General features: G+C 48.4%; 2 protein-coding genes and 1 non-coding gene across 6 annotated transcripts; all 3 read left to right on the top strand.

Annotated features, from left to right (window-relative positions):
• Positions 1-4,823: 4,823 nt before the first annotated feature.
• Positions 4,824-9,933, top strand: LOC109778614 (disease resistance protein RPM1). 4 transcript variants are annotated; one of them, XR_012189604.1, is made up of 5 exons: positions 4,824-5,092; positions 6,013-6,084; positions 6,185-9,012; positions 9,314-9,487; positions 9,531-9,933. XR_012189604.1 is itself a non-coding variant. In XM_020337182.3 (5 exons), exons 3-4 carry the CDS (start codon positions 6,258-6,260, stop codon positions 9,379-9,381), a joined length of 2,823 nt encoding a protein of 940 aa, XP_020192771.1. In that variant the 5' UTR covers positions 4,893-5,092; positions 6,013-6,084; positions 6,175-6,257; the 3' UTR covers positions 9,382-9,402; positions 9,492-9,933. The 4 variants fall into 4 exon arrangements, 3 of the variants coding, with proteins under 3 accessions (XP_073361195.1, XP_020192770.1, XP_020192771.1); XM_020337182.3 differs by having other exon boundaries at positions 4,893-5,092; positions 6,175-9,012; positions 9,314-9,402; positions 9,492-9,933; XM_073505094.1 differs by having other exon boundaries at positions 9,314-9,933.
• A 482-nt stretch (positions 9,934-10,415) lies between these two features.
• On the top strand, positions 10,416-10,488 carry TRNAE-CUC (transfer RNA glutamic acid (anticodon CUC)). The gene has a single exon. It is a non-coding gene; the product is annotated as a tRNA-Glu (tRNA).
• Positions 10,489-12,382: 1,894 nt separating this feature from the next.
• On the top strand, positions 12,383-13,072 carry LOC141027358 (uncharacterized). The gene has a single exon (XM_073504365.1). The coding sequence runs from the start codon at positions 12,383-12,385 to the stop codon at positions 13,070-13,072; it is 690 nt and encodes a 229-aa protein (XP_073360466.1).
• Positions 13,073-27,060: the final 13,988 nt, after the last annotated feature.

Genomic DNA, 27,060 nt, shown 5'->3' on the forward strand with positions numbered 1-27,060 from the left:
GAAAGGATCCCGGAGCGTTGATACAACAACATAAATATGACTTATGTTATACTACTCTACTCCCTCCTGTTGCTGCAAGATGGTGGTTTCCAGAAGATGCTAGTCTTCGATAGGACTAGCTTCCCCCCGCTCTTATTCTGGCATTCTGTAGTTAGTCCACAGATACTACCCCTTTCATTGATACCGATGCATAAGTAGTGTAGATCCTTCCTTGCGAGTACTTTGGATGAGTACTCACGGTTGCTTTGCTACCCCTTTTCCCCCTTCTTTCTTCTTTCTGGTTGTTGCAACCAGATGGTGGAGTCCAAGAGCCAGATGCCACCTTTGACGACTGCTACTACCCCGAGGGTGCCTACTACTACGTGAAGACCGCCGACGACCAGGACTAGTTAGGAGGCTCCCAGGCAGGAGGCCTTGCCTTTTTGATCGTTGTTGTTTTTGTGCTAGCCTTCTTAAGGCAAACTTGTCTAACTTATGGTTGTACTCAGATATTGTTGCTTCCGCTGACTCTTGAGTATTCGAGCCCTCGAGGCCCCTGGCTTGTAATATAAAGCTTGTATTATTTTAATTTGTGGCTAGAGTTGTGTTGTGATCTTCCCGTGAGTTCTTGATCTTGATCGTACACATTTGCGTGTATGATTAGTGTACGATTGAATCGGGGGCGTCACATTATTTTGAAAAGATCCGCCTCCTCTGCAGCCGTTTGATCAGGGTTATCCAGCGGCCCGACCCCTTCCTCACTATTGCAACAAAGCGAATGTTGCAGAATTCTTTACAACAGAGATCTTGTTGCACAAACATTTCCAACAGAGGTTTTGTTGCAGAGTATTCTTTGTCCGAACTCTTTTAAAACATGAGTGTCGTTGCGGAAGGGCTTTTGCAGCACAGATGATGTTGCATAATTTATTTTGTATTAACTTTTTGCCAACATATATATTGTTGCGGAAGGACTTCTGCAACATAGATGATGTTGCAGAATATTTTTTGCTTTAACTTTTTTTGCAACATGGGTGTTGTTGCGGAAGGACTTCTACAACACAGATAATATTACAGAAAAATTATAAGTGGCATAGGCACACGTCCAGTGGTGGAGGTCCTGGCTGGTTGTGCGTCGACAGGTCAAGCTCGTATCTGACGGTTGCGCATGCGTGATCGGTCGGCTGACTCTAATCTTTTCTCGATTAAGAAATACTCTTTGTAAAGATCACTCCCATCTTTGAGGTTGCGACGAGTGGCGTACCGTATGCGTGTCATTTGTTACAACCTGGGAGTTTTACTTTTTTGTTTTATCACTTAAACTTTACGTTCAAATCCCGAACCGTTTTCACCGTTAGATTCCTCGCGTCGAGATTTTCAAAACAATGATCCCATATTAATAGGTTTCTACGAACATTTTTTCATGAAAAAAATCGAATGAAAAAAAAGCAAATCAGGAGCACGTTTTTTCCTTTCCAAGGAGGCACAACTGTGCCTCTCACGGAAGTAAATCCGTTCCTCTACAAGAAGTAAATCAGTGCCTCTTTTTTCCCTTCTCCAAAGGCACGTTTCTCGCGGAAGCAAATCCGTGCCTCCATGAGAAATAAATCCGTGCCTCTCACGGAAAGAAAAAAACACGTTTCTTTCCATTTCGAGTAGCACGACTATGCCTCTCGCGAAGGCAATTCCGTGTCTTCACGAGAAGTAAATTCGTGCCTCTCACGGAAGAAAAAACATGTTTGTTTCCTTTTCCGAGAGACTGTGCCTCTCGCGAAAGAAAATCCCTACCTCCAAGAGAATTAAATCCACGTCTCTTCCAGAAGAAAAAAACACGTTTTTCCCTTTTTTTTCTCCTTTTTCGAGAGGCACGATCGTGCCTCTCAATTAAGAAAAAAAAGAAAACACATTTTCCCCCTCTTCCGAGAGACATGATTGTGCCTGTCGCGGAAGCAAATCCGTACCTCTCCCGAAAAAAACGCATTTGTTTCCTTCTCCGAGAGGCACGACTGTGTCTCTTGCGGAAGCAAATCCACGTCTCTCGCGAAAGGTGAAAAATAGAAAAAAAATCCCCTTTCCGAGAGGCACGTCTCACGGAAGTAAATCCGTGCCTTCACAAGAACTAAATCCACGCCTCTCGCGTAAGGGGGGAGAGGCGTTTTTTCACGCAAATTTTTTTGGTCCAAAATGTAAGAAAAACCGGGAGAAAACCGAAAAGGCAAAATAGACGAAAAAACATAGAAAGACTAAAATGCGTATAGAAAAAAAAAATCGGAGGGAGCGTCCAGAGCGCGACACGTGGCGGCGGCTGAGAGCACTCCAAGTGGCGTGCTCCCAATGCACCCAAAGTGACCCTTGCGGGGGCTCTCGAAGGAGTACTGATCATTTCTTCGCCAGGCCCAACTGCAAGAGAAGGTCGAGCGAGTACGATCAGGAAGATTGTGAACTGAGGGTAACTTAGATGTTAGCTTTCTTGTGGTGGAACTAGTCCATCAGGGTTCAGGTCCGAGACTTGACACCGGTGTACGTATTTTCTTGGATTTATTTTAGACTTTCCGCCATATTCGTTCAGTGGGAGGAGATATTTCCATCGATTATGAAGTGTCTGTGAGGATAAAATGTGCGCGCGTGCGTTTATATGGGTGAGTGTAATTTATGCGTATGTGAGCGCCTATGATTGTACTATGTTGAAAAAAGATCTATTTTTTAAGCAACATGTAGCCTTGCAAACTTGTTAGGAAAATGTTAACTGGAGAACATTAGATTTTTTATGATTCCCAGCGAATGAGACGCATGAATCTTGAACGTCAGGTCCAAAAATTGGCATATGCACGAAAGAATGGACCGCATACCCCTCCACCCCCTCCCCCACCCCCACACACGTCCAGAGACGAAGTTACAAAGATCGTACAGCTTAGCTCCATAGCAATGGTGTCATCCCAAATTAACACTTGTCAGTGCAAATTTAGTGAAGAAATTCTAAAACTCACAGTTGACACCAATGTCAATACTAGAGCTCCGTCCTTGCCCCCATCTTCTTGTTCTCTAAGTCCCTATCCCCATTCGTCTCAACCATGAAAAGGAGGATAACCCCTGACCTCTGCATCAACATGATGCATGCAGCCATATATTATTAATAGTGTAAAATCCAGCAACTAAACACCATCGATCCGGAAATAAATCAAAAAATAAACCCTAAGGCCGTATACCTCGCAACAGTACCTCCCCCAGATAGCCACTAATCCCTATGATACAAGACACAACATAAACGAAAATACACAACTCCTAGGCTATGCCTTCAAAAAGGAATCGCCGCACGTGCGCCGATGATGGCGAGTCCACCATATGGTTGAACTTCAGATTCTCATCCCCAAAGCCAAGCTTCAAGCCACCATCTTTAGCAAGGACACGACACAGCGCGCGACGACATAGTCTGATCGAAGATCTTGTGTTTCCACCAGAGTGCAAAAACTCGTCGCTGAAGCCGTCTGTACCATCCACCATTATCCGTCTACCGACACCTCGATAGCCGGATACCTCTGGAGTAGACAACGGAAGACACAGACGTCCCATACCGCCTGCCTCCTGCTACTGTCGCACCACTTTTGATCCGACAACAACAGGCTAAACATGACACCTCCACCAGAGCCGCAGTGCATCACCTGCCAGTAGCAGGCATGACTTGACGTCTCCATATAAGACGCCGTGCGTAGCATTCGCCGGTAGCGCATCCCCCGGTGGCTTCACCTGCCGGCGACAGGCACCGCCCAAAAACTCCAAAAGAGGCACATGTATCACCTGTCGAGCAGCATCGAACCCGATCTGTTGATGGAAGGGGCGTCCCATACCGCCACCAGCCTCAGAAGGCCGTCACCACCTCGAGATCCAGACTTCAAATCGTCCACACGATCCCGGAGTCCGCTGCCGTTGATGAAGAGGGGCCGCCGCCCCGATTTCGGGCGCTATAGGGAGCACCCACCGCCGCGCCAACCGTTGTCGTCGCCCATACAACAGCAACCGCCGCCGCGATCCCGCATCACGCGCCATCGACGCCGGAGGAAGCTCCGGCCGCCACGCGCGTCTTGCGACGTCCCGGGGTGCGGGATCCCAAGATCTGCCGCCACCAGCGCCGCCACGAGGACCCACCATTTGGCCCGTCATCCCCGGCGGAGGGGACGCCGCCGCCGCCATGTTCGGATCTGGGCCGGAGTCGCCGCCGCGTCTGCCAAGATCGAATCCGGGCTGGACGCTGCCGCTGCCACCGGCCACGCCCAGCCCCACCTCCATCCTCTGGCCATCTCACCCGCATCACCACAAACGCCTCCAGCAGGAGCCACCGCGCCGCCATGGATCATGGAAGAGGCCGCACCTCTGCGGATCTGGCGCCCTCGCCGCCGTACTGTCCGGGAAGGAGGAGCAGCCCTCCACCGCCGGCGTCGAACGCATGGCTCTACCCACGCTGTCCCCCGGCGGCGGCGAAGGGGAGGAGAGATGGGATCGGGGCGGCTGGAGGCTAGGGTCCCCCCCCCCCCACCCCATCACCCTGGAGGGCGAGCGACGAGGGTGTATGAGGGTCAAAATGCTCTCATATTTGTTTACAGAGGGGGTACTGTATAAGACATTTCTGCAGTTCAACGTCTTATATTTGTGTATAGTATAATCCACTGAAATTCCTATAAAACCCTTTAACTCAAAACACAAGGTGCACATTCTAATGGCGTTCATCAGCAGGGGAAAATATCTAGTGATACCCGCCCTCACATGCTCCCATGATACCAACTTAAAATTCTCAAATTTAAGCATTTCAAAACATTCTAAAAAAAATCATGGATGTTCACAACACACATGTTGACAACCCCTGAAAAATTCAGGTCAAAATTCGAAATACACCTGTTGGAGCAGGTGGCTCAGTCAACCCTGAAGGCAGGGTAGTGTGAATGCGGCTACCTGCAACGCTGCATCGCCTCGTCCTCGCATTCTCAGCGGCAGCGCGGCACCACCATCCCCGCGCCCTAGCCTCACGCCAGAGCCGAGAGGGGTCAAGGAGCGGCCTCTTCGGCGCCGGCGAGCGCGAGAGGCGGCGAACTCGCGAGCCTTGCTCCGTCGTTTCTCCCCGGCGGTAATCTCCTCACCTCGTCTCTGCTCCCCGGCCACCAAATCAGCCCACAAATTCCCATTCCCCTCTGCCTTTCGAATGTCTCGGCGAGGATATGAAATCGTTTGCCGGTAGCATCCTGGATCATCTTGTTTTGGGTAGATCTAACGTGCTGGGACATATGAAACTAAAGTCTACGCATGGTCAGTCAAAACAGCTGACATGACTATTTCAGTGTACCTGGTCTAAAATTTTGACTTTTCGTATGTGGATAGTTCGTCCACTTCACGGGGATGATGCATCGGCTACTTGCTTTCTTCTTAGATTCCCAGCCGAGGGAGCTCTCTGCTCTCCCATCACCACCACAATCGTAGTAGTGGTCTTCTTTTTTAGGAGAGAGCATCATATATTCAACTGAATAATAGTTTTTTTTATAGATAAAGGGTGTTTTTTATTGACTCAAAATATAGCATCAAGGGATACAATTATAGCGAGTACACTCAACTGAATAATAGTTAGTTACCACTACTCATTACCCAACAGAATTCTGCCCAACATAGCTATGTTCAGATAGTTAGATGTGATGCTTTCAGCTTTTCCTACAGTCCAGAGGAAGAGCTGGAACTCCTTCCTGTTCCTGTTTTCCTTGTAGCTACTAGCTGGTCTCTTACAATAGAAATTGGAGGGATCCCCTGTTCTCTTAAAGAAAGAAAGAAAAAACGAGATACATGGAGAAACTTCATCAGTAAAAGCCACACCATAATGAAACACTCGAGCATGCGGATAATTCATGCATGATCGTGCAGCTCCCTCTTCTGACATGCTTCACATGACACGTAGAAGTACAGTACACCTATGTCTTGATATCTTAGTAGCTTAGCGCTACTGTTAGTGTCAGACGCAATCTTGTTTTGTGCTCATCTGTTGTTACTCTTGAAAAACAGGTTACTGAGAATATAAATTCAGTAGCAATTTATCCATCGTACACATGGTTCTCACATGAGTTCCAGGAACAGGTAACCGGCTGGCCTTTGCAGTGACCTGTGATACTTATCCCTGCAGCCATACGATGTCATAACTGATTCTGTCATTTCAATTTACTCCAGATTATTGCAGAGCTGCATTTACATGAAGCTTCTTCAGCGATGTAGTGCTAGTCTGCTGTGCTAACATTTTGAGGGGAGCACACATGGCAGACACCCTATTTCTTGTTCTCAGAAAAATTGCTCTGTCCCTCGGAGAAGCGGCGTCAGAGAAGCTGAGCACAGAGGTAGTGGAGGCAGCATCGGTTCTGACGGATTTCGAGCATGGCATGAAACAGATCGAGGGCGAGTTCATGATTCTGCAGGCATTTATTGGCCAGGTTAGCACACAGAATGTTGGTGATAGGACATTTGATGCCTGGCTGGACCAAGTTAGAGATGTTGCCCATCAGGTAGAAGATATCATTGACGAGTATAATTTCCTAACTTCGCAAGCTGCGGGCATAGACGGATTCTTCAAGAGGAAATTCCGTCAGGCTAAGAGCTTTGCAGCATGGCGGAACCTGTCAAGCCAGATTGATCAAGTAGAAACTCGAATTCAGCGGCTAACTACATTGAAAGATCGTTATGGAATTTCTGTAGGAGAACCGGGCAGGAGTAGCACACTACAATATGCCAGGCAGCTCTCTCTATCAGATTCTTCTTATCTATCTGATGATACTGAGTTAGTGGGCAATGCCAGTGAAATAAGTATGTTGACACAATGGCTACTCACAGAGCGACAAGACCGATTGATCATGTCCATCCTTGGCATGGGAGGTCTAGGAAAAATAACCATAGCAAGCAGTATCTACAAAAATCAACAGATTATTAGAATGTTTGACTGTCATGTGTGGGTAACTTTATCTCAGAATTATCTAGTTGAAGACCTACTGAGGCAAATCATGAAGCAACTGATGGACCAAAGAGCCTACATGGCCAGTGGTATCGAGACTATGAGTCGTGTAAGACTAATCGAGGAACTTCAGAGCTATCTACAGGACAAGAAATATCTGATTGTCTTGGATGATGTATGGGATAAAGATGACTGGTTATTTTTGAAGCGTGCACTTGTAATAAATAATCGTGGAAGTAGAGTGCTAGTGACAACTCGCAAAAAGGATGTTGCTTCCTTAGCAAACGACGGTTTTGTTGTGGAGCTTAAAGTTCTTCCTTATGCTGAAGCATGGCACCTATTCTGTCAAAAGGCATTCCGTAGATTAGAAGACAAAATATGTCCACCAAATCTGAGGCCTTGGGCAGAGAAAATTGTGAAAAAGTGCCAAGGACTTCCACTGGCTATCGTCGCAGTTGGGAGCCTTTTGTCGTACCGAGAACTAGAGGAGCAAGAGTGGAGTTCTCTCCACAACCAACTTAGCTGGCAACTAGCTAACAATCCAGAGCTCAGTTGGATTATGAGTGTTCTGAATCTCAGCTTGAATGATCTTCCAAGTCATTTAAAGAATTGCTTCCTATACTGCAGCCTTTTCCCTGAAGACTACAAGGTTAAAAGAAGATGGATCTGCAGGCTTTGGGTCGCAGAAGGTCTTGTTGAGGAAAGAGGTGCTGGGACAACAATGGAGGAAGTTGCTGAGTGTTACCTAAAGGAGCTCACTCGTCGTTCTCTTCTTGAAGTTGCAGAAAGGAATGTTCATGGAAGAGCTAGCTCATTTCAAATGCATGACCTTGTGCGTGATGCATGTCTGATTGTTGCAAACAGAGAGAAGTTTGCTGTCGTATACGGTGACTCTGGTATAACCCAGGTTAACTCTGAAGTCCGCCGGTTGTTTGTTCAGAAGCATGCTCGGTCTCTAAAGGTTGCTGCAGCGTCACGGATCCGATCTTTAATCTTATTTGACACACAAGTTGCATCCTCTTGGATAGATGACATTTCATCAAATTTCAGACTGATCCGTGTCCTGTGTCTAAGGTTTGCTAACATTCATCAAGTGCCGGCTGTTGTCCCAGACTTGCTTAATTTGCACTATTTGGATTTAGCTCACACAAAGGTTAAGCATATACCAGCATCGCTCGGTAAACTTACAAACTTACAAGTTTTGGACCTGCGATTCACCTACGTGGAGCAGCTGCCATGGGAAATAACAAACCTGACTAAATTGAGGCATCTGTATGTATACATGCTCCATGATGTTCAAGAAAGGATATTTGACTGCTTTTCTGCTACAAATATCCCTGGCAATATTTGCCGTCTAAAGAATCTGCAAAGCTTACAATCTGTTTCAGCCAATAAAGATCTACTTACGCAGCTCGGCGAGTTGACACTGATGAGAAGTTTGGCTATAATGAAAATGCATCAAAACTATATTGCAGAGTTATGGGACTCCTTGGCCAGGATGCCTAGCCTCAGTAGGTTGGTTATTTTTGCAAACAGCAAGGATGAGGTTCTTAATCTGATAAAGATAAAGCCCTTGCCAAATCTGAAGTTTTTCTGGTTGAGAGGGAGGTTGTATGAGGGAGTGCTCCCGCAGATGTTTGCAAGTTTTGAGAAGCTCGCTGCGTTAAAACTTGATTGTTCTTGTCTGAAGAAAGATCCTATTAACTCCTTTGCTCACACGCTGAATCTAGTGTATCTGAATCTTTGCAGAGCTTATGATGGGGAACAATTAACATTTCGTGCAGGATGGTTTCCCAAGCTCAGTTCTCTTGCATTAGTTGACATGGAATGTCTAAATTCGATTGAGATTGAGGAAGGCGCAATGAAGGTTCTACATACTTTGGAGATTGTTGGTCTAAAGAGTCTGAAGATAGTGCCTCGAGGCATCAAGCACATTAAGACACTACAGAAGATGGTTCTAACAGATATGCGAAAGGAGTTCATGGATAGGCTGCATGCGGATGACAGTGACATTGTTGAGCATATACCTGACATCCAGAGTTTTGACTCCTTCGATTCTGAAGCAGGTAATCTCCATATGTACACTGTGAATACCTTGAGCAAACCGTGGTTATGGTCAGTTTAGTTTTTCACAAATAGTACATATTAGAAAATCTCAAGTCCCCCAAAAATCTCAAACCAGCTTGTAAGAAAATACTATCCAACATAGTGCACAAATTTGCTTGCAATGGAAGCCTTCTTTGGTCAATAAGCAAACACCATGCAGTCATGCACTTATTTTTTCATAAATCTCCTTTGACTTGCTTGTTAAAAGATATCTCTTCTGACTCACTGTACATGTGTAACTTGTATTGATTGACCTTGCAGTTAAGAAGATGGTTCTTCTGCCACATCTTGCAAAGAAGTATGGCACAGGCTGGTGGGAGCTTTGTTAAGATATCTAGATACTTATGTTGGTTAGGGTTCTACCCGCGTCTGACATGTAGATAAACTTGGAGTACAATTTGTATGATATGAGTGTAACAACCTTAACCGTGCAATGTAGGTAGATACGCTTCCCAACATTTTCATAAGCTGCAGACAGGAGATATATCGGGCTGTTTGGATCATTGCCCGAGACGCCCTGCCAAAATATTGGTCGTTGACCCAGACGCGGTGCTCATTTGGATGGAGGCCAAATAATTGGTGCGCCCACCCCTCCGTAGCAGCTCATAGTTCTTGTGCAGGGCGATTATTTCCCCCACTGCATGGAGGGGGGAAGCATGTGTGCTGTAATTGAAGATTTCTGCTGTAGCAAATGTTTTTTGTTTTAGTTTTTGCGGGGAGTGTTGTAGCAAAATTTGAATCTGTCTACTGTGTAACGGCAACCACTGTAGATTGCTGATGCAAATGGCTCTACCGTATCGAGGCATCGAGCAAGCTTTATTGTTTTGAAGAAAACACTGCTGTTTTTCTAAGTCATCGGAAAATTCAGAAATTGTTATTTCTATCTTGACCAAGTTACACATTGTAGAAAACTGCTGTTACATTGAGTTTGCAAAAAAAAAAAAAAGAGCATCAGTTTAGGCTTTGCGTTAATTTACAGTTGCTTGGTTGCACATTTCTAAAACTAAAGTTGCGCATAATTTTGGAAATATCTAACTATTCGGTTTATGTTGCATAAAGAATCAGTGGTCTTATAGCTGTTAAGCCATTGGAGCCCATCACTATCGCTACACAAGCTACATTATTATCAAAAGTTCAGATACCATCTGATGAGAGTGGACACTTACAGTCTTACAGATACTACAGCAGAATAATCGTGCATCAGAGGGTCGTTGTTTAGTTTGTATTGTACAATGGGGATCGCAAGTGGTGCGTTGGTTTTCACTTTTCACCTCCATTTCCTCTTTGCTTGGTTGCATCTCGTCTGGTGCGGCTTGGAGCGGCGCATCGCATTTTTAGCAAGGCCCGCGCTATAAGCATCAGATCCGTCGTAGTCTAGGTGGTCAGGATACTCGGCTCTCACCCGAGAGACCCGGGTTCAAGTCCCGGCGACGGAATTTTTCATCTATCCTGATTTGTCCTTTTTGTGCTGATCCTCTCGAGCTTTCTTGTTACCCTTTTCTTTTGTGCTGATCCCCTCGAGCTTTCCTTTTTCTTTTGAGGGTTTGAAGTTTGTCAAAGTAAACGAGCTGCACGACATCGCCGTCATCCGCACAATGAGAGTATGAGACCATCGGTGACCCTTTTTCATGCCTGTCAGCGTTGACGATATCCTTCTCAGCGTGGGCCGGGTGACGATTTTACCCCCCTCCCACTAGACGTGGATGGGACGGACGGAGGATTGTGGGATGCTGGAGACCATGCATACGGCTTCCGATCGTCGTGCGCAGTTTGGCGAACTGGACTAGGACATGTTTCTGGTGAGCTTGCCCGGAGCTCGTTCCGATGGGCCACGTCAGGTGTGCCACGACCGGGACGCGTCTCCGCCCTCGCCGGCCGACCGCCTCGGCTCCTTCTGCTTGGAAGTGAAACGTGCTTTGACCCCGCTCCTGGCCAGGCCGGCAGGACGAGATGAACCGGCCAAGACGAGGCGTCCGCGCATGAAGAGGAACCTGGACGTCACCCCGCGACGGAGCGTGCGCCTGGCTAGAGGCCGTGGCCGTGGATCCGCGGCCACAAAACAGCAGCAAGTCATCATCCGGAAACTCTGTTTTGCGAACGAAGGCGAGTTGATTGGAGAGGAGGCGCTGCAGGCCTACTTGCAGCTGTTTGCGACCCCATTGTCGGAGACGCACATTGCGGCGGTGGTGGCGTTGTTTGGCTGGGAGCCCTCGGTACTGCCGTTGCAGGAACTGCCGGGTGACTTGGTGGTGGAGGATTGAGCTGCTTACGGCCCTGTTTGGTTCAGCTTTTATTGACGGATTTAGCTGCCGCGCAGCAGAATTTGAATCAAAGGGCGAACTCGGCAGAATTCGATTCGAGAAATCCGCTGCCAAAATTTGAACCAAAAGCCGCTGCCAAAATCTGAACCAAAAGCGGAAGCAGCCCAGGACGTGCTTTCCAAAATCTGATTCCGCTGCGGTGCGAAATCTAAAAAAACTGTATCAGCTGATTTGCCAAATGACCTACATTTTTTTTACATCAGATTTTTCACAGCTGTTTTTCCACAACAGATTTTTCACAGCTGCTTTTAGAAATCCACAGCCGAACCAAACAGGACCTACAGCTGTAGATGGTGGGAGGATTCTATGGCTACACAACCTCTCAAGGTTCTGGTGTGGAACGTACGGGGCCTCAACTCCCCGGCACGGTGCAACACAGTCTTCGAAGTAGTGGCGGCGGCTAGGTCGAGCATCGTTTGTTCCTAGGAAACTAAATTGGAGTCCATCTCGGTTGATCTTGTAAGGCATTGCTTGGGTAACAAGTATGAAAACTTTTATTACTTGCCTGCTCTGGGCACGCGTGGGGGCATCCTTATAGCTTGGGATGCTTTGCTCGCCTCTTTGTCATGCCCGCATCGTACGCGCAATACCCTAACAGTGCTGGTTAAGCCAGTAGGGGACACCCGAATGGTGCCAATCGGATGCGGACAAGGTTGAGTTCTTGGAGGAGCTAGTGAAGATCCGGGATTTGCATGCCGGACCGTGGACTGTCGTCGGTGACTTCAACCTTCTTGTCAACCCCGAGGACAAGAACAATTCATCCATTAATAGGAGAATGATGGGTCGCTTCAGATCAAAGTTGAATTGCCTAGAGCTAAAGGAGATGTATTTGAATGGCAGAAAGTTCACATGGTCTAATGAAAGGGAGAATGTGACTCTCGAGAAAATTGACCACGTTTTCACAACTTCGGACTGGGAGGATCTATACCCCGCAAGCTTCCTTTCCACGGTTGGGTCTGCGATCTCGGATCATTGTCCATTGTTGATGGATTTGCACGCGGATTTTCGCATGGGGAGGCGCTTTAGATTCGAATCCTTCTGGCCGAAGGCGGAGGGGTTCATGGACACTGTCGCATTGGCGTGGAATTCAAGGCCTTCGTTGGGCAACCCGTTTGTGGTTCTGGATGCCAAGTTGCGGGCCACTGCCAAAAGGCTGCAGACGTGGAGCGATAGGTGGATTGGCAACGTGAAACTTCAGATCTCCATTGCGCTTGAGGTCATCTTGCGACTAGATGTGGCCTCTGACTCCAGGCAGCTATCTCGTGCGGAGCAGGATTTGAGGCGAATCCTCAAGCCGAAACTGCTAGGCCTATGTTCATTGGACATGACGATTGCGAGGCAACGATCAAGGCTCCTGTATCTCAAGGAAGGCGACGCGACTATGAAGTTCTTCTTTAGGCACGCGAGGCAAAGGCAGAGAAGGAACATCATCACATCCATCAAGAAGGACGGGGAATTTTTGACGGGCCATGAGTCCATTGCCGCGGCTGTAGATGAGTACTATGAGTGCATCTTTGGATTCGCTCCAGAGCGTGAGTATACCATAAATCTGGAGGCCCTTAATCTGCCACGGCTGGAGTTTTCGCACTTGGAGAGACTGTTCCTGGAGGAGGATGTCGCGAAGATTGTCAAGGGCATGCCCCTGGACAAGGCCCCGGAGCCGGATGGATTCACTGACCGCTTCTATGCGAGCTGTTGACATATCATAAGGACGGATTTCATGAGGGCCATGGATGCTTTCTATCATGGGGACATGCGTGGTTTGGGATCGATAAACCGAGCCTTGGTTGCTTTACTACCAAAAGTGGATGGGTGGAAGAGCTAAGGGATTTTTGCCCGGTTAGCCTTGTGCATGCGGCCGTGAAAATCTTTGACAAGGCAATGGCAGTAGGGCTGACGGAGGATCTACCCCATCTGGTGGGCATGCACCAGAGCGTGTTTGTTAAAGGACGCTCATTGCACGATAACTTCATGCTGGTGCAGTGCATGGCTCGGCGTCTACACGCGATGAAGGAACCTACGGTCATGTTGAAGCTGGATATCTCAAAAGCTGTTGATTCGGTCTAGTGGCCCTTTCTAGTGGAGGTGTGCGACACATGGGGTTTGGCTCGCGATGGATTGCATGGATATGCGGACTGCTGGCAACCTCACTGACTCGCATTATGGTAAATGGGGTTCCCGGGAAACTGATGACCCACAAGTATAGGGGATCAATCGTAGTCCTTTCGATACGTAAGAGTGTCGAACTCAACGAGGAGCAGAAGGAAATGACAAGTGGTTTTCAGCAAGGTAATGTCTGCAAGCACTGAAATTGTCGGCAACAAGTTGTTTAATAGCAAAATAATTTGTAACAAGCAAGTAACGACAACCGTAAATAAAGTGCAGCAAGGTAGCCCAATCCTTTTGTGGCAAAGGACAAGCCAGGACAATCTCTTATGATAAGCAAAGCGTTCTTGAGGGTACACGGGAATTTCACCATATCACTTTCATCATGTTGGCTTGATTCGTGTTTGCTACACTGATAATTTGATATGTGGGTGGATCAGTGCTTAGGTGTTGTTCTTAATTGAACAAACCTCCTACTTATGATTAACCCCCCTCGCAAGCATCCGCAACTACGAGAAAAGTATTAAGATAAAATCTAACCATAGCATTAAACTTTTGGATCCAAATCGGCCCCTTACGAAGTAGCGCATAAACTAGGGTTTAAGCTTCTGTCACTCTAGCAACCCATCATCTAATAACTACTCCACAATGCATTCCCTTAGGCCCAAAGATGGTGAAGTGTCATGTAGTCGACGTTCACATGACACCACTAAGGGAATCACAATATACATATCATCAAAATATTAAACACATATCAAGTTCACATGATTACTTGCAACATGACTTCTCCCGTGACCTCAAGAACAAAAGTAACTACTCACAAATGATAATCATGCTCAAGATCAGAGAAGTATTAAATGGCATAATGGATCTGAACATATAATCTTCCATCAAATAAACCATATAGTAATCAACTACTTGATGTAATCAACACTACTAGTCACCCACAAGCACGAATCTAAGATTCCGGTACAAAGATTGAACACGAGAGATGAACTAGGGTTTGAGAGGAGATGGTGCTGTTGAAGATGTTGATGAAGATTGCCCTTCCAAAGATGGGAGAGTTGTTGGTGATGACGATGATGATGATTTCCCCCTCCGGCAGGGAAGTTCCCCGGCGGAATCGCTCCGCCGGAGGGCAAAAGTGCTCCTGCCCAAGTTTCGCCTCGAGACGGTGGCGCTTCGTCCCGAAAGTCCTCCCTTGATTTTTTTTCTAGGTCAAAATGACCTATATACTAGAAGATGGGCACCAGAGGTAGGTCGAGGAGGGCACAACCCACCAGGGCGCGCCCAGGTGGGTTGTACCCACCTGATGGGCTCCCACTGGTAGTTATTTGCTTCCGTATTTGCAAAATAATTCTTCGTAAATTTTCAGCTCATTTGGAGTTGTGCAGAATAGGTAACTCTGACGTAGCTTTTTCAGGTCCAGAATTCCAGCTGACGGCATTCTCCCTCTTTGTATAAACCTTGCATATTATGAGAGAAACGCCATTAGAAATACTCCCAAAACATTATTATGCATAAAAACATTATAAATAATAGTAGGAAAACATGATGCAAAATGGGCGTATCAACTCCCGCAAGTTTAGACCTCGCTTGTCCTCAAGCGAAAACCGAAATCGAAAAACAAGTCCACATGCTTAGAGAGAGAGAGAGAGGCGTCGATAAAAACAAAATACAGACATAGAAGCATCATGCATATTATTATAACAGCAACGAACTTTAACATAAAACTTTATCAAACAATTTTTATCATATAAATTCTCATGAACAAGTAACAATTCATCACAACATTGAAGTATAAAGCATAAACATTATTGAAAACCAACAAACTATGTTCTCAGTCAACTTTGCAACTACAATTCATCATCTTTTCAGGAAGGGTCACATGTCGGAGCCTCTTGGCAAGTCCACATACTCAACCATCATTTAACCTTTTATGATAACACTCACAGCATACCCATGAACAAAAAGTTTCAAACGGACACAAGAAAGATAGGAGCTTATATGTTCGCCTCCCAACATATTCACTCAAGGGCGATGTCAACAATAATAACTCATGCCCACTCATATCCAACTGAATATATGTGCCTAGATCTTTCCTCATGACATGATGCTTGCAAAAAGAGAAAATAAAAAGGAATGGGGAAGAATACTTTGACTCTTACATAAAAGTAAATGCATAAAGAGGCTCTAGGTGTTCCAATATTAATTTTATTAACCATAGTTGAAACTTTAGCATGTCCATTTATCCTAACGGCGAAAGGAGGTTTCTCAATATAAGCAGTAGGCACAACTGGGTCAACATTGTAAGTGATAGTTTCAGCTTCAACATAACGGGTTCCTCAATATTTTCTTTAATAGAGGGATGATATTTATATCACTTCTCCTTAGGGAGATCTGTTGGGGAACGTGGTAATTTCAAAAAAAAATCCTACGAACACGCAAGATCTATCTAGGTGATGCATAGCAACGAGCGGAGAGAGTGTGTCCACGTACCCTCGTAGACCGAAAGCGGAAGCGCTTAGTAACGCGGTTGATATAGTCGAACGACTTCGTGATCCAACTGATCCAAGTACCGAACACACGGCACCTCCGCGATCTGCACACGTTCAGCTCGGTGACGTCCCTCGAACTCTTGATCCAGTTGAGGCCGAGGGAGAGTTTCGTCATCACGACGGCATGGTGACGGTGATGATGAAGTTACCGGCGTAGGGCTTGGCTTAAGCACTACGACGATATGACCGAGGTGTAAAACTGTGGAGGGGGGCACCGCACACGAGTAAAGATCAACTTGTGTGTCTTTGGGGTGCCCCCTGCCCCCGTATATAAAGGAGGGGAGGAGGAGGCCGGCCAACAAGGGGCGCGCCAGGGAGAGGGGAGTCCTACTAGGACTCCAGTCCTAGTAGGATTCGCCCCCACCCTTTTTCCTTCTACTGAAGGGGGAATAGGGGAAGGAGAGGGAGTAGGAGAAGGAAAGGGGGGTGGCGCCCCCTTCCCAAGTCCAATTCGTCCTCCTCCCTTGTGGGGGGCGCACCAGCCCCTTGTGGGCTGGTTAGCCTCCCTCCTATGGCCCATAAGGCCCATATCTTTCCCCGGGGGGTTCCGGTAACCTCCCAGTACTCCGGAAAAATGCTCGAATCACTCGGAACCATTCCGATGTCCGAATGCAACCTTCCAATATATGCATCTTTACCTCTCGACCATTTCAAGACTCCTCGTCATGTCCGTGATCTCATCCGGGACTCCAAACAAACTTCGGTCATCAAATCACATAACTCATAATACAAATCGTCATCGAACGTTAAGCGTGCGGCCCTACGGGTTCGAGAACTGTGTAGACATGACCGAGACACATATCCGGTCAATAACCAATAGCGGAACCTGGATGCTCATATTGGCTCCTACATATTCTACGAAGATCTTTATCGGTCAAACCGCATAACAACATACGTTATTCCCTTTGTCATCGGTATGTTACTTGCCTGAGATTCGATCGTCGGTATCATCATACCTAGTTCAATCTCGTTACCGGAAAGTCTCTTTACTCGTTCCGTAATGCATCATGCCGTAACTAACTCATTAGTCACATTGCTTGCAAGTCTTATAGTGATGTGCATTACGAGAGGGCCCAGAGATACCTCTCCGATACATGGAGTGACAAATCCTAATCTCGATCTATGCCAAACCAATAAACACGTTTGGAGACAACTGTAGAGCATCTTTATAATCACCCAGTTACATTGTGACGTTTGATAGCACACAAGGTGTTCCTCCGGTATTCGGGAGTTGGATAATCTCATAGTCAGAGGAACATGTATAAGTCATGAAGAAAGCAATAGCAATAAAACTTAACGATCATAATGCTAAGCTAACTGATGGGTCTTGTCCATCACATCATTCTCTAATGATGTGATCCCATTCATCAAATGGTAACACATGTCTATGGTCAGGAAACATAACCATCTTTGATTAACGAGCTAGTCAAGTAGAGGCATACTAGGGACACCTTGTTTTGTCTATGTATTCACACATGTACTAAGTTTCCGGTTAATACAATTCTAGCATGAATTATAAACATTTATCATGATATAAGGAAATATAAATAACAACTTTATTATTGCCTCCAGGGCATATTTCCTTCAGTCTCCCACTTGCACTAGAGTCAATAATTTAGTTCACATCGCCATGTGATTTAACACCAATAGTTCACATCACCATGTGATTAGTTCACATCGCCACATGACTAATACCCAAAGGGTTTTACTAGAGCCAATAATCTAGTTCACATCGCCATGTGATTAACACCCAAAGAGTACTAAGGTGTGATCATGTTTTGCTTGTGAGAGAAGCTTAGTCAATGGGCCTGTCACATTCAGAGCCGTATCTATTTTTGCAAATTTTCTATGTCTACAATGCTCTGCATGGAGCTACTCTAGCTAATTGCTCCCACTTTCAATATGTATCCAGATTGAGACTGAGAGTCATCCGGATCGGTGTAAAAGCTTGCATCGGCGTAACTCTTTACGACGAACTCTTTATCACCTCCATAACCGAGAAATATCTCCTTAGTCTTCTAAGGATAATTTTGACTGCTGTCAAGTGATCCACTCCTGGATCAATATCGTACCCTGAGGGAGTCCTGGATTAGGGGGTCCTCGGACAGCCGGACTGTATCCTTTGGCCGGACTGTTGGACTATGAAGATACAAGATTGAAGACTTCAACCCGTGTCCGGATGGGACTCTCCTTGGCGTGGAAGGCAAGCTTGGCAATACGGATATGTAGATCTCCTCCCTTGTAACCGACTCTGTGTAACCCTAGCCCCCTCCGGTGTCTATATAAACCGGAGGGTTTAGTCCGTAGGACAAGGACAATCATACCATAGGCTAGCTTCTAGGGTTTAGCCTCTACGATCTCGTGGTAGATCAACTCTTGTAATACTCATATCATCAAGATCAATAGGGCAGGAAGTAGGGTATTACCTCCATCGAGAGGGCCCGAACCTGGGTAAACATCGTGTCCCCTACCTCCTGTTACCATCCGCCTTAGACGCACAGTTCGGGACCCCCTACCCGAGATCGGCCGGTTTTGACACCGACATTGGTGCTTTCATTGAGAGTTCCACTGTGCCGTCACCGTAAGGCTAGATGGCTCCTTCGATCATCGGCAACGATGCGATCCAGGGTGAGGTTTTCCTCCCCGGACAGATCTTCGTATTCGGTGGCTTCGTACTGCAGGCCAACTCGCTTGGCCATCTGGAGCAGATCGAGAGCTATACCCCTGGCCATCAGGTCAGGTTTGGAAACTTGAACTATACTACCGACATCCGCAGAGACTTGATCTTCGACGGATTCGAGCCCATGTCAGGTGCGCCGCACAATCACGACGAGCATGACTTAGCTCTGCCGTCGGACAGTGTTCGGGAGATCACACCTGCAACTACTCCGGCCCTCAATCCAGAACAAATTGCGCCATCTGAGGACGGGTGGATGGACCCCGCCATGGAGGCCGCACAATCAGTGGCGATAGAGCCGAATACTGACTTCACCTCCTACGAGACCCGTGTTGCCGAACCGTTGGGTTCGTCCCCGGCCATGGGCTCCGAGCCGCCTGCGTCCGTGCCTATCGAATCCGATTGGGCACCGATCATGGAGTTTACCTCCGCGGATATCTTTCAGCACTCGCCCTTTGGCGACGTGCTAAACTCGTTAAGGTCTCTCTCCCTGTCAGGAGACCCTTGGCCGAACTATGTCCGGCTAGAATGGGATGCGGACGACGAAGACATTCGCTCCCCACCCACCACCCACTTAGTAGCCACTGTCGACGATTTAACCGACATGCTCGACTTCGGCTCCGAAGACATCGACGGTATGGACGACGATGCAGGAGACGAACAAGAACCACCACCCACAGGGCGCTGGACTGCCACCTCATTGTATGACATATACATGGTGGACACCCCCAAAGAAGGGGATGGTGATAAGACAACGGACGGTAATCCCTCCAAGAAGCAATCCAAGCACCGACGTCAGCGGCGCCGCTCTAAGTCCCGCCATAGCAAAAGCAGCGATACCGGCACAAGAGACAATAACGCTCCGGATAGTGCCGAAGACGACGATAATCCCCTCCAGCCAGACCTCGAGTGGGAGGAGGAACAAGCTAGCCCTCCGGAACAGGCAGCAGACGGAGAATCAGAGGATGACAATTACATGCCTCTCTCTGAAGACGAGGTGAGCCTCGGTGACGAAGAATTTATCGTGCCTGAGGATCCCGTCGAGCAGGAGCGCTTCAAGCGCCGGCTTATAGCCACAGCAAACAGCCTGAAGAAAAAGCAACAACAGCTTTGAGCTGACCAAGATCTGCTAGCGGATAGATGGACTGAAGTCCTGGCGGCCGAGGAATATGAACTCGAGCGCCCAACCAAGAGTTACCCAAAGCGCAGGTTGCTACCCCAACTCGAGGAGGGGGCATTGAAACCTACATCACCAGCGTATGATGCGGCTGATCGGCCACCTCGTGGCCGAGACAGAGAGGCATATCAGCCCGAAGTCCAGCCCGCACCCCGCCGCCATTCAAACAAAAATACCAAGGCCCGGGGCAACACGCGGGACCTGCGAGACGTATTGGAAAACAAAGCAAAACATTCAAGATCGATCTACGGATCACGGGGGCGCGTCCCAACGCGGGACGATGATCGTCACGCCGGATACACTAAAAGCAAATCCGGCCGGGCCGAATACAGCAGACAGGACTCGCATGAACTACGTCGTGACATAGCCCGGCACAGAGGCGCCGCACACCCCCTATGCTTCACCGATGAAGTAATGGATCACGAATTCCCAGAAGGGTTTAAACCCGTAAACATTGAATCATATGATGGTACTACAGATCCCGCGGTATGGATAGAAGACTTCTTCCTCCACATTCACATGGCCCGCGGGGATGATTTACATGCCATCAAGTATCTCCCGCTAAAACTCAAAGGGCCGGCTCGACATTGGCTCAATAGCTTGCCGGCAAACTCCATCGGAAGTTGGGAGAGCCTGGCAGATGCATTCCTAGACGATTTCCAGGGCACTTATGTGCGACCGCCGGACGCTGACGATTGAAGTCATATAACTCAGCAGCCAGGGGAATCGGCCAAGAAATTCTGGACCCGGTTCCTAACTAAGAAGAACCAAATTGTCGACTGTCCGGATGCAGAGGCCTTAGCGGCATTTAAGCATAACATCCGCGATGAATGGCTCGCCCGGCACCTCGGCCAAGAGAAGCCGAAATCCATGGCAGCCCTCACGACACTTATGACTCACTTTTGCGCAGGCGAAGATAGCCGGTTGGCTCGTAGTAACAATACAGCAAGCAAACCTGGCATATCAGAAGCCAGGGATAGCAACGGCAAACCACGACGCAACAAACACAAGCGCCGCAAATATGGTGAAAACGCCGAAGATACGACAGTTAATGCCGGGTTCAGGGGCTCAAAGTCCGGTCAGCGGAAAGGGCTACTCAAAAATAACAATTCGGGTCCATCCAGCCTGGACCGCATACTCGATCGCCAATGCCAAATTCATGGCACCCCAGGAACGCCAGCCACCCCTACCAACAGAGAATGCTGGGTCTTTAAACAAGCCGGCAGGGCAGGCGCCAAAAATGGAGCAAGGGGGTCTCAAAGCGGTGATGGCGACGAAGAGCCCAGATCACCGAACACAGGAGGGCAAAAGAAATTTCCCCCGCATATTCAATCGGTGAATGTGGTAAACACCACCCAAATTCCCAACTCGGACCGGATATGCACCCTTAGGGATGCCGACTTAACGGAACTAGTCGTCCCACAATATAAACTAGGGTCGGTCACCTTCAACCGCATGGATCATCCGGTTAATGCCAATCAGGGCAATCCAGACGCACTAGTCCTCGACCCAATAATTGACGGGTTCCACCTCACACGAGTCCTTATGGACGGAGGCAGCAGTCTAAATCTGCTTTACCAGGACACAGTGCGCAAGATGGGCATCGATCATTCGGTGATCAAACCCACTAAAGCCACTTTCAGAGGCATTATACCAGGTGTGGAAGCATGCTGTACAGGCTCCATTACCCTTGAGGTAGTCTTCGGATCACCAGAAAATTACCGTACCGAAGAGTTAATCTTCGAAATCGTCCCTTTCCACAGTGATTATCAGGCACTGCTCGGACGAACCGCGTTCGCTCGATTCAACGTGGTGCCACATTATGCCTACCGTAAGCTCAAGATGCCCGGTCCACGCGGCGTCGTCACGGTTAATGGCAAGGCCGAACCTTCCCTCAGCACCAACAAGTACACCACTGCCTTAATAGCAGAAGCAACGAGCAGCACCTTGCAGCCGAACCTCGAGTCGACGTCCAAGCTCCCAGACACCGTCAAGGGACTCCGAACTACTTCACGGAAGGATAGCCCAGCTCGTCCAGAGCTCAATTAAACACTCCGGCGAAGGCCAGGACAGGCCGCACTCAGCGGCTCAAGCACTCTCCGGCACGCAAACATTTCTTACATTTCCTTCGCAGGTTCACCTTTGCGCCGACCAGGCCGGGCGATGCGGAGGCAGCTTGAACGCGCAAGGGAATCCTTAGACATTCCCCGCAATGACCATCCAGCTATATTACGGATCCGCACTCAGCTTCTTCCCCCTGGTCTCAGTAGGTTCCGCAATCGTATTCCTTTTCTTATCACATTACCTGTACTCATACGCATAGACGTACTATTCAAATACAACATGTGAATTTATATGGCGTTTACCTGCTGTTATTTCTTATTGAAATTCTTTTGTCAAGGGGCATCCGTACACAATGATATGCCTTAAAATATGCCAGGGGCTTCGTTTTACCCATAACACGACAATAAAGTCCGAACACCTTCATGGAAGTTCGGCACCCCGAACCTATAGCATTATATGCATCAGCTCCGAATCATGTCTTGGGTCAATAGTTGGGTTTGCCCGGCTTCCATGTTTTGGTACCTTACGTTCCGCTATATCGGCTAAGGTAGCACTGGGAGAACTACTACGATTGTGTCCCGGTTCTTCCGGACGAGCACCTTAGTAGAGAAAGCCGAAAACTGACTATCATGATACAGCGAGAGCTGGTCAGCTGTTCGAGAGGTCACAAAATCTTTAAGGATTTCTCCCGCATAATGCCATAACCAATGCAGCGTGCGATGGACCGGTTTTTCCTTCGATCAGGTGCTTATAGAGCCCCTAGTACGGTCTTCCGAACACCAGGGGTTGCGCCTACCTTACTAAAGCTCCTATGGCTAAGTGAGAGTGATAAAGCCCTATAGTTCGATTGCCTGGTTCGTTGTGCTAAGCACCTCCTTCGAAGGACCCAAAACTGGGATAAAGAGTGCTCAAGTTTATCCCGAACACCCCCATACTTCTTACGTGGGGGCAGAAGCCGACGACTGGCCAACTCTCAGGTTTAACATATGAAACGGCCGCACAAGAGGGTAAACTTTTATATAACAGGTAATAAATAAATGATCTTGTTCAAACATTACAAAGGACAACATGATTGGCATTCATGGAAATATAATGTCCTTGGTGCATAGCTCCGCTGCAAGGTAGGATCCTTTTAGGACACTTTCATAATATAATTCGGGATTGCGGTGCTCCTTCCCCTCTGGCGGCCCTTCGGTCATCAGCTTCTCAGCATCCATCTTCCCCCAGTGCACCTTTGCGCGGGCGAAGGCCATTCACGCACCTTCTATGCAGACCGACCGCTTGATGACGTCAAGACGAGGGCAAGCGCTTACAAGCCGCTTCACGAGCCCGAAGTAGCTGCTTGGAATCGGCTCGGCAGGCCATAGCCGGATAACCAAATCTTTCATGGCTAGTTCCGCCGCCTTATGCAGTTCGATCAGCTGTTTCAGTTGATCGGCAAAAGGCACCGGATAATTCGGTGCCAAATACTGTGACCAGAAGAGCTTATCCGCATTGTTCCTTTCTTCCGCTCGGTAGAATTGGGCGGCATCTGATATGCAGCGGGGCAGCTCGGCAAATACCCCTGAGAAATCCGAATTCAAAATTAGAAACATAATTTTCCCCTCAAATACTTGCTTTACATGGAAAAAACCTTACCCGCCGCGATCTTTCTCGCCTCTTGGATCCCCTGCAGGGCGCTTTGGGTTTCCCCCGGGCATCGTTCGTGGCCTGATGCGCCTCGGTGAGTTCGGATTCTTTCTCCGTTAAACTCTGCTCCAAGGTCTCGCATTTCCTCACGGCCTCTTGCAGCTCCTGCTCAGCTTTAATAACCCTGGCTTCGTGCTTCTCACGAAGAGCCTGCTCTGCGGCTGCCTTTTTCTCGGCCTCGGCCACAGCCTTCTTAAGAGCCTCGACTTCGGTCACCATCCCTAGCGCAAATCAGGAAGCTTATTTCATCATACTGAAAATTCATTCGCAATAAACGCGAACAAGACTTGTGCATACCTTGTTTATCCCCCAACTGCATTTTCAACTGGCCAAGTTCTTCTTTGGCCCGCTCCAAATTTTGATTCAGTCCGGAGATCTCCGCAGTATGAGCGGCAGCAGCCGCTACAGACGCCTACTTATACAGAAGAGAAATAGATGTCATTCAATGAGTCTTCCTGCGAACATAAATTTGATCCTCTGTCCGGTTCTTTCCTTTCACCGAACAGTGTATCAGGGGCTACTATCCATACCATGACACTCTTCGAAAAACATACCTCAAAACCTTTTATAAGGCTGATACAGGCTCCATTCAGTCCACTCTCAGTAGACTGAATCTTCTCAATCACCGCACCCATAAGGGCACGGTGTTCATCGACGATGGAGGCGCTCTTCAGCGCCACCAACAAAGCATCCGACACCTCTGGTAGGACAGAGGTTGCCGGTATGCCCCTCCAGCTGGGAGAGGCCGCCTGCCTGATTCTGGAGCCGTATTGGTCTCCAAAACTGCACCCGGCTGGGAGCCGAATTCAAGATGGCCTGCGCCGTCAGCTCCCATGGGAATTTTCTTCCCCATGTGTTCGGCCCCTGAAGTTTGACTTCCAGGCGCCGCCTTCACGGTCTTTTCCTCTCCTCCTTGGCCGGGGTCCTTCTGGGACGAAGCCTCGGTGTTATGCACCTATTTTGAGGAAGGGGCCTTTGGGGGCCTCCTGCTCTCCATAGCATCCGAGCTCAGCGAATCCTCTGATGAGGATTGTTTGGTACGGGACCTCGCCGGACTACAAAAAATATGGCTTAGGTTAAAATACTATGCCATGATGAGTCTGGACGCATAAACGTACTCGGATTTTATATACTCACGAGTTCACCAAGGGCTGGGCCCTGGGATCCCACGCCGGGCCGCTGTCGACGGCGGCAGTGGGCTCCTCCGGAAGAGGAGCCTTTCCCCTTTTGGGCGGCTCGGCCTCCAAGTGTACAGAGGCCGTCCTCTTCTTTCTTCCCCCCGTAGGGGATTCATCTTCCTCCTCCTCCTTGTCCTCTTCGGAGGCGGAACGGACATCAGAGCCTTCGGATATTGTGTCCGAAGTGCCGCGGCGACGGAGGCCGCCCCGGGACTTTTTGGCCTCCTTCTCGGCCGTCTTCTTCGGCACCTTGTAAGGCGTCGGGACCAGCATCTTCGTCAGAAGTGGGACGGCCGGTTCTTCGGGCAGCAGGGCTGGACAATGGATCTGCTCCGCCTTCTTCGTCCAGCTCTGGGAGAGTTGTATAAAACACGTTAACCGCTTCCTTTGGGTTACGCGGATAAAAAGTTTGATGACTTACCGAACTTGCAGGGCAGGACAGTTGGTACCGCGGTCCTCGGCGGAGTCCGGCCATGATTTGCTGGACTTGAAAAGCACCTTCCAGATGTCCTTGTGAGAGGAGCCGAAAAGCTCTCGCAAGGTTTGGTGCCTGGCCGGATCGAATTCCCATAGATTGCAAGTCCGGTGTTGACAATGTAGGATCCGGCGAACTAACATCACCTGGACTACATTGAAAAGTTCAATGTTCTTGTCTCCCATATCTTTAACGCGCGTCTAGAGCACCGACAGTTCGTCGGACGAGGACCAGTCCAGGCCCTTCTTGACCCAGGATGTAAGCCGTAGGGGGGCACCGGATCGAAACTCGGGAATAGCGGCTCATTCCGTGCCGCGCGGCTCAGTGATATAAAACCACTGCTGTTGCCACTCCTTGACAGAATCATTAAAGGTTCCTGTTGTCCATATGACATTGGGCATCTTGCTCACCATAGCGCCCCCGCACTCGGCGTGCTCGCCGCCCACCACCTTGGGCTTCACATTAAAAATCTTCAGCCATAAGCCAAAGTGTGGCAAGATGCGGAGAAAAGCCTCGCACACGACAATGAATGTCGAGATGTTGAGGAAGGAATTAGGGGACAAATCGTGAAGATCGATCCCATAGTAGTACATGATGCCGCGAATGAACGGGTGGAGGGGAAACCCTAGCCCGTGGACAAAGTGAGGGAGGAATACAACCCTCTCATGGGGTTCCGGAGTAGGGACGATCTGTCCCGCCGTCGGGAGACGGTGGCTGATTTTCTTGGCCAGGTACCCGACCTCCCGAAGCTTTTTGATATCCTTCTCTCGGACGGTAGAGGCCATCCATTTGCCTCCTGCTCCGGATCTGGACATCTTCGGAAGGCCTTTTGTGGGCAGAGAAGATGAACGCTTGGGTGGAGGGGAATGAATCAGGAAGTAGAAAGCATGGGTGCGAAAGGGAGTCCTTATCCCCTTATAAAGGCAGCAGGGATTCTGCGCCTCCCCACTTGCCTGGTAAAACCGCTTATTCCCCAAGCGCCGTAATTGATGGCGCGGTTGGGTTACCCACACCCGTATTGATGAGAATCCCGTGATAAGGGGACACGATCTCTGCTTTGACAAGACGTGCCAAGAAAACCGCCTCGCAATATGTGTAGTGGCCGGTTGAGAAAAACAGTTCGAATAATGACCGGGCTATAGTATGATGTCATGCTGTAGAATGTGTCAGTAGATTAGATTTGTGGAAATATTATTCTCTCTACGGTGGTATGTGGAATTTGTTTTGCAGAGCCGGACACTATCCTTGTGTTCAAAATCTTCTATGGAGTATTCGGAGGAGGAACCCGCCTTGCAATGCCGAAGACAATCTGCGCGCCGGACTCATCGTCATTGAAGCCTGGTTCAGGGGCTACTGAGGGAGTCCTGGATTAGGGGGTCCTCGGATAGCCGGACAATATCCTTTGGCCGGACTGTTGGACTATGAAGATACAAGATTGAAGACTTCGACCCGTGTCCGGATGGGACTCTCCTTGGCGTGGAAGGCAAGCTTGGCAATACAGATATGTAGATCTCCTCCCTTGTAACCGACTCTGTGTAACCCTAGCCCCCTCCGGTGTCTATATAAACCGGAGGGTTTAGTCCGTAGGACAAGGACAATCATACCATAGGCTAGCTTCTAGGGTTTAGCCTCTACGATCTCGTGGTAGATCAACTCTTGTAATACTCATATCATCAAGATCAATCAAGCAGGAACTAGGGTATTACCTCCATCGAGAGGGCCCGAACCTGGGTAAACATCGTGTCCCCCGCCTCCTGTTACCA

This window comes from Aegilops tauschii, chromosome 7 (genome assembly GCF_002575655.3).
Source record: "Aegilops tauschii subsp. strangulata cultivar AL8/78 chromosome 7, Aet v6.0, whole genome shotgun sequence".
Classification (NCBI taxonomy): Eukaryota; Viridiplantae; Streptophyta; class Magnoliopsida; order Poales; family Poaceae; genus Aegilops; species Aegilops tauschii.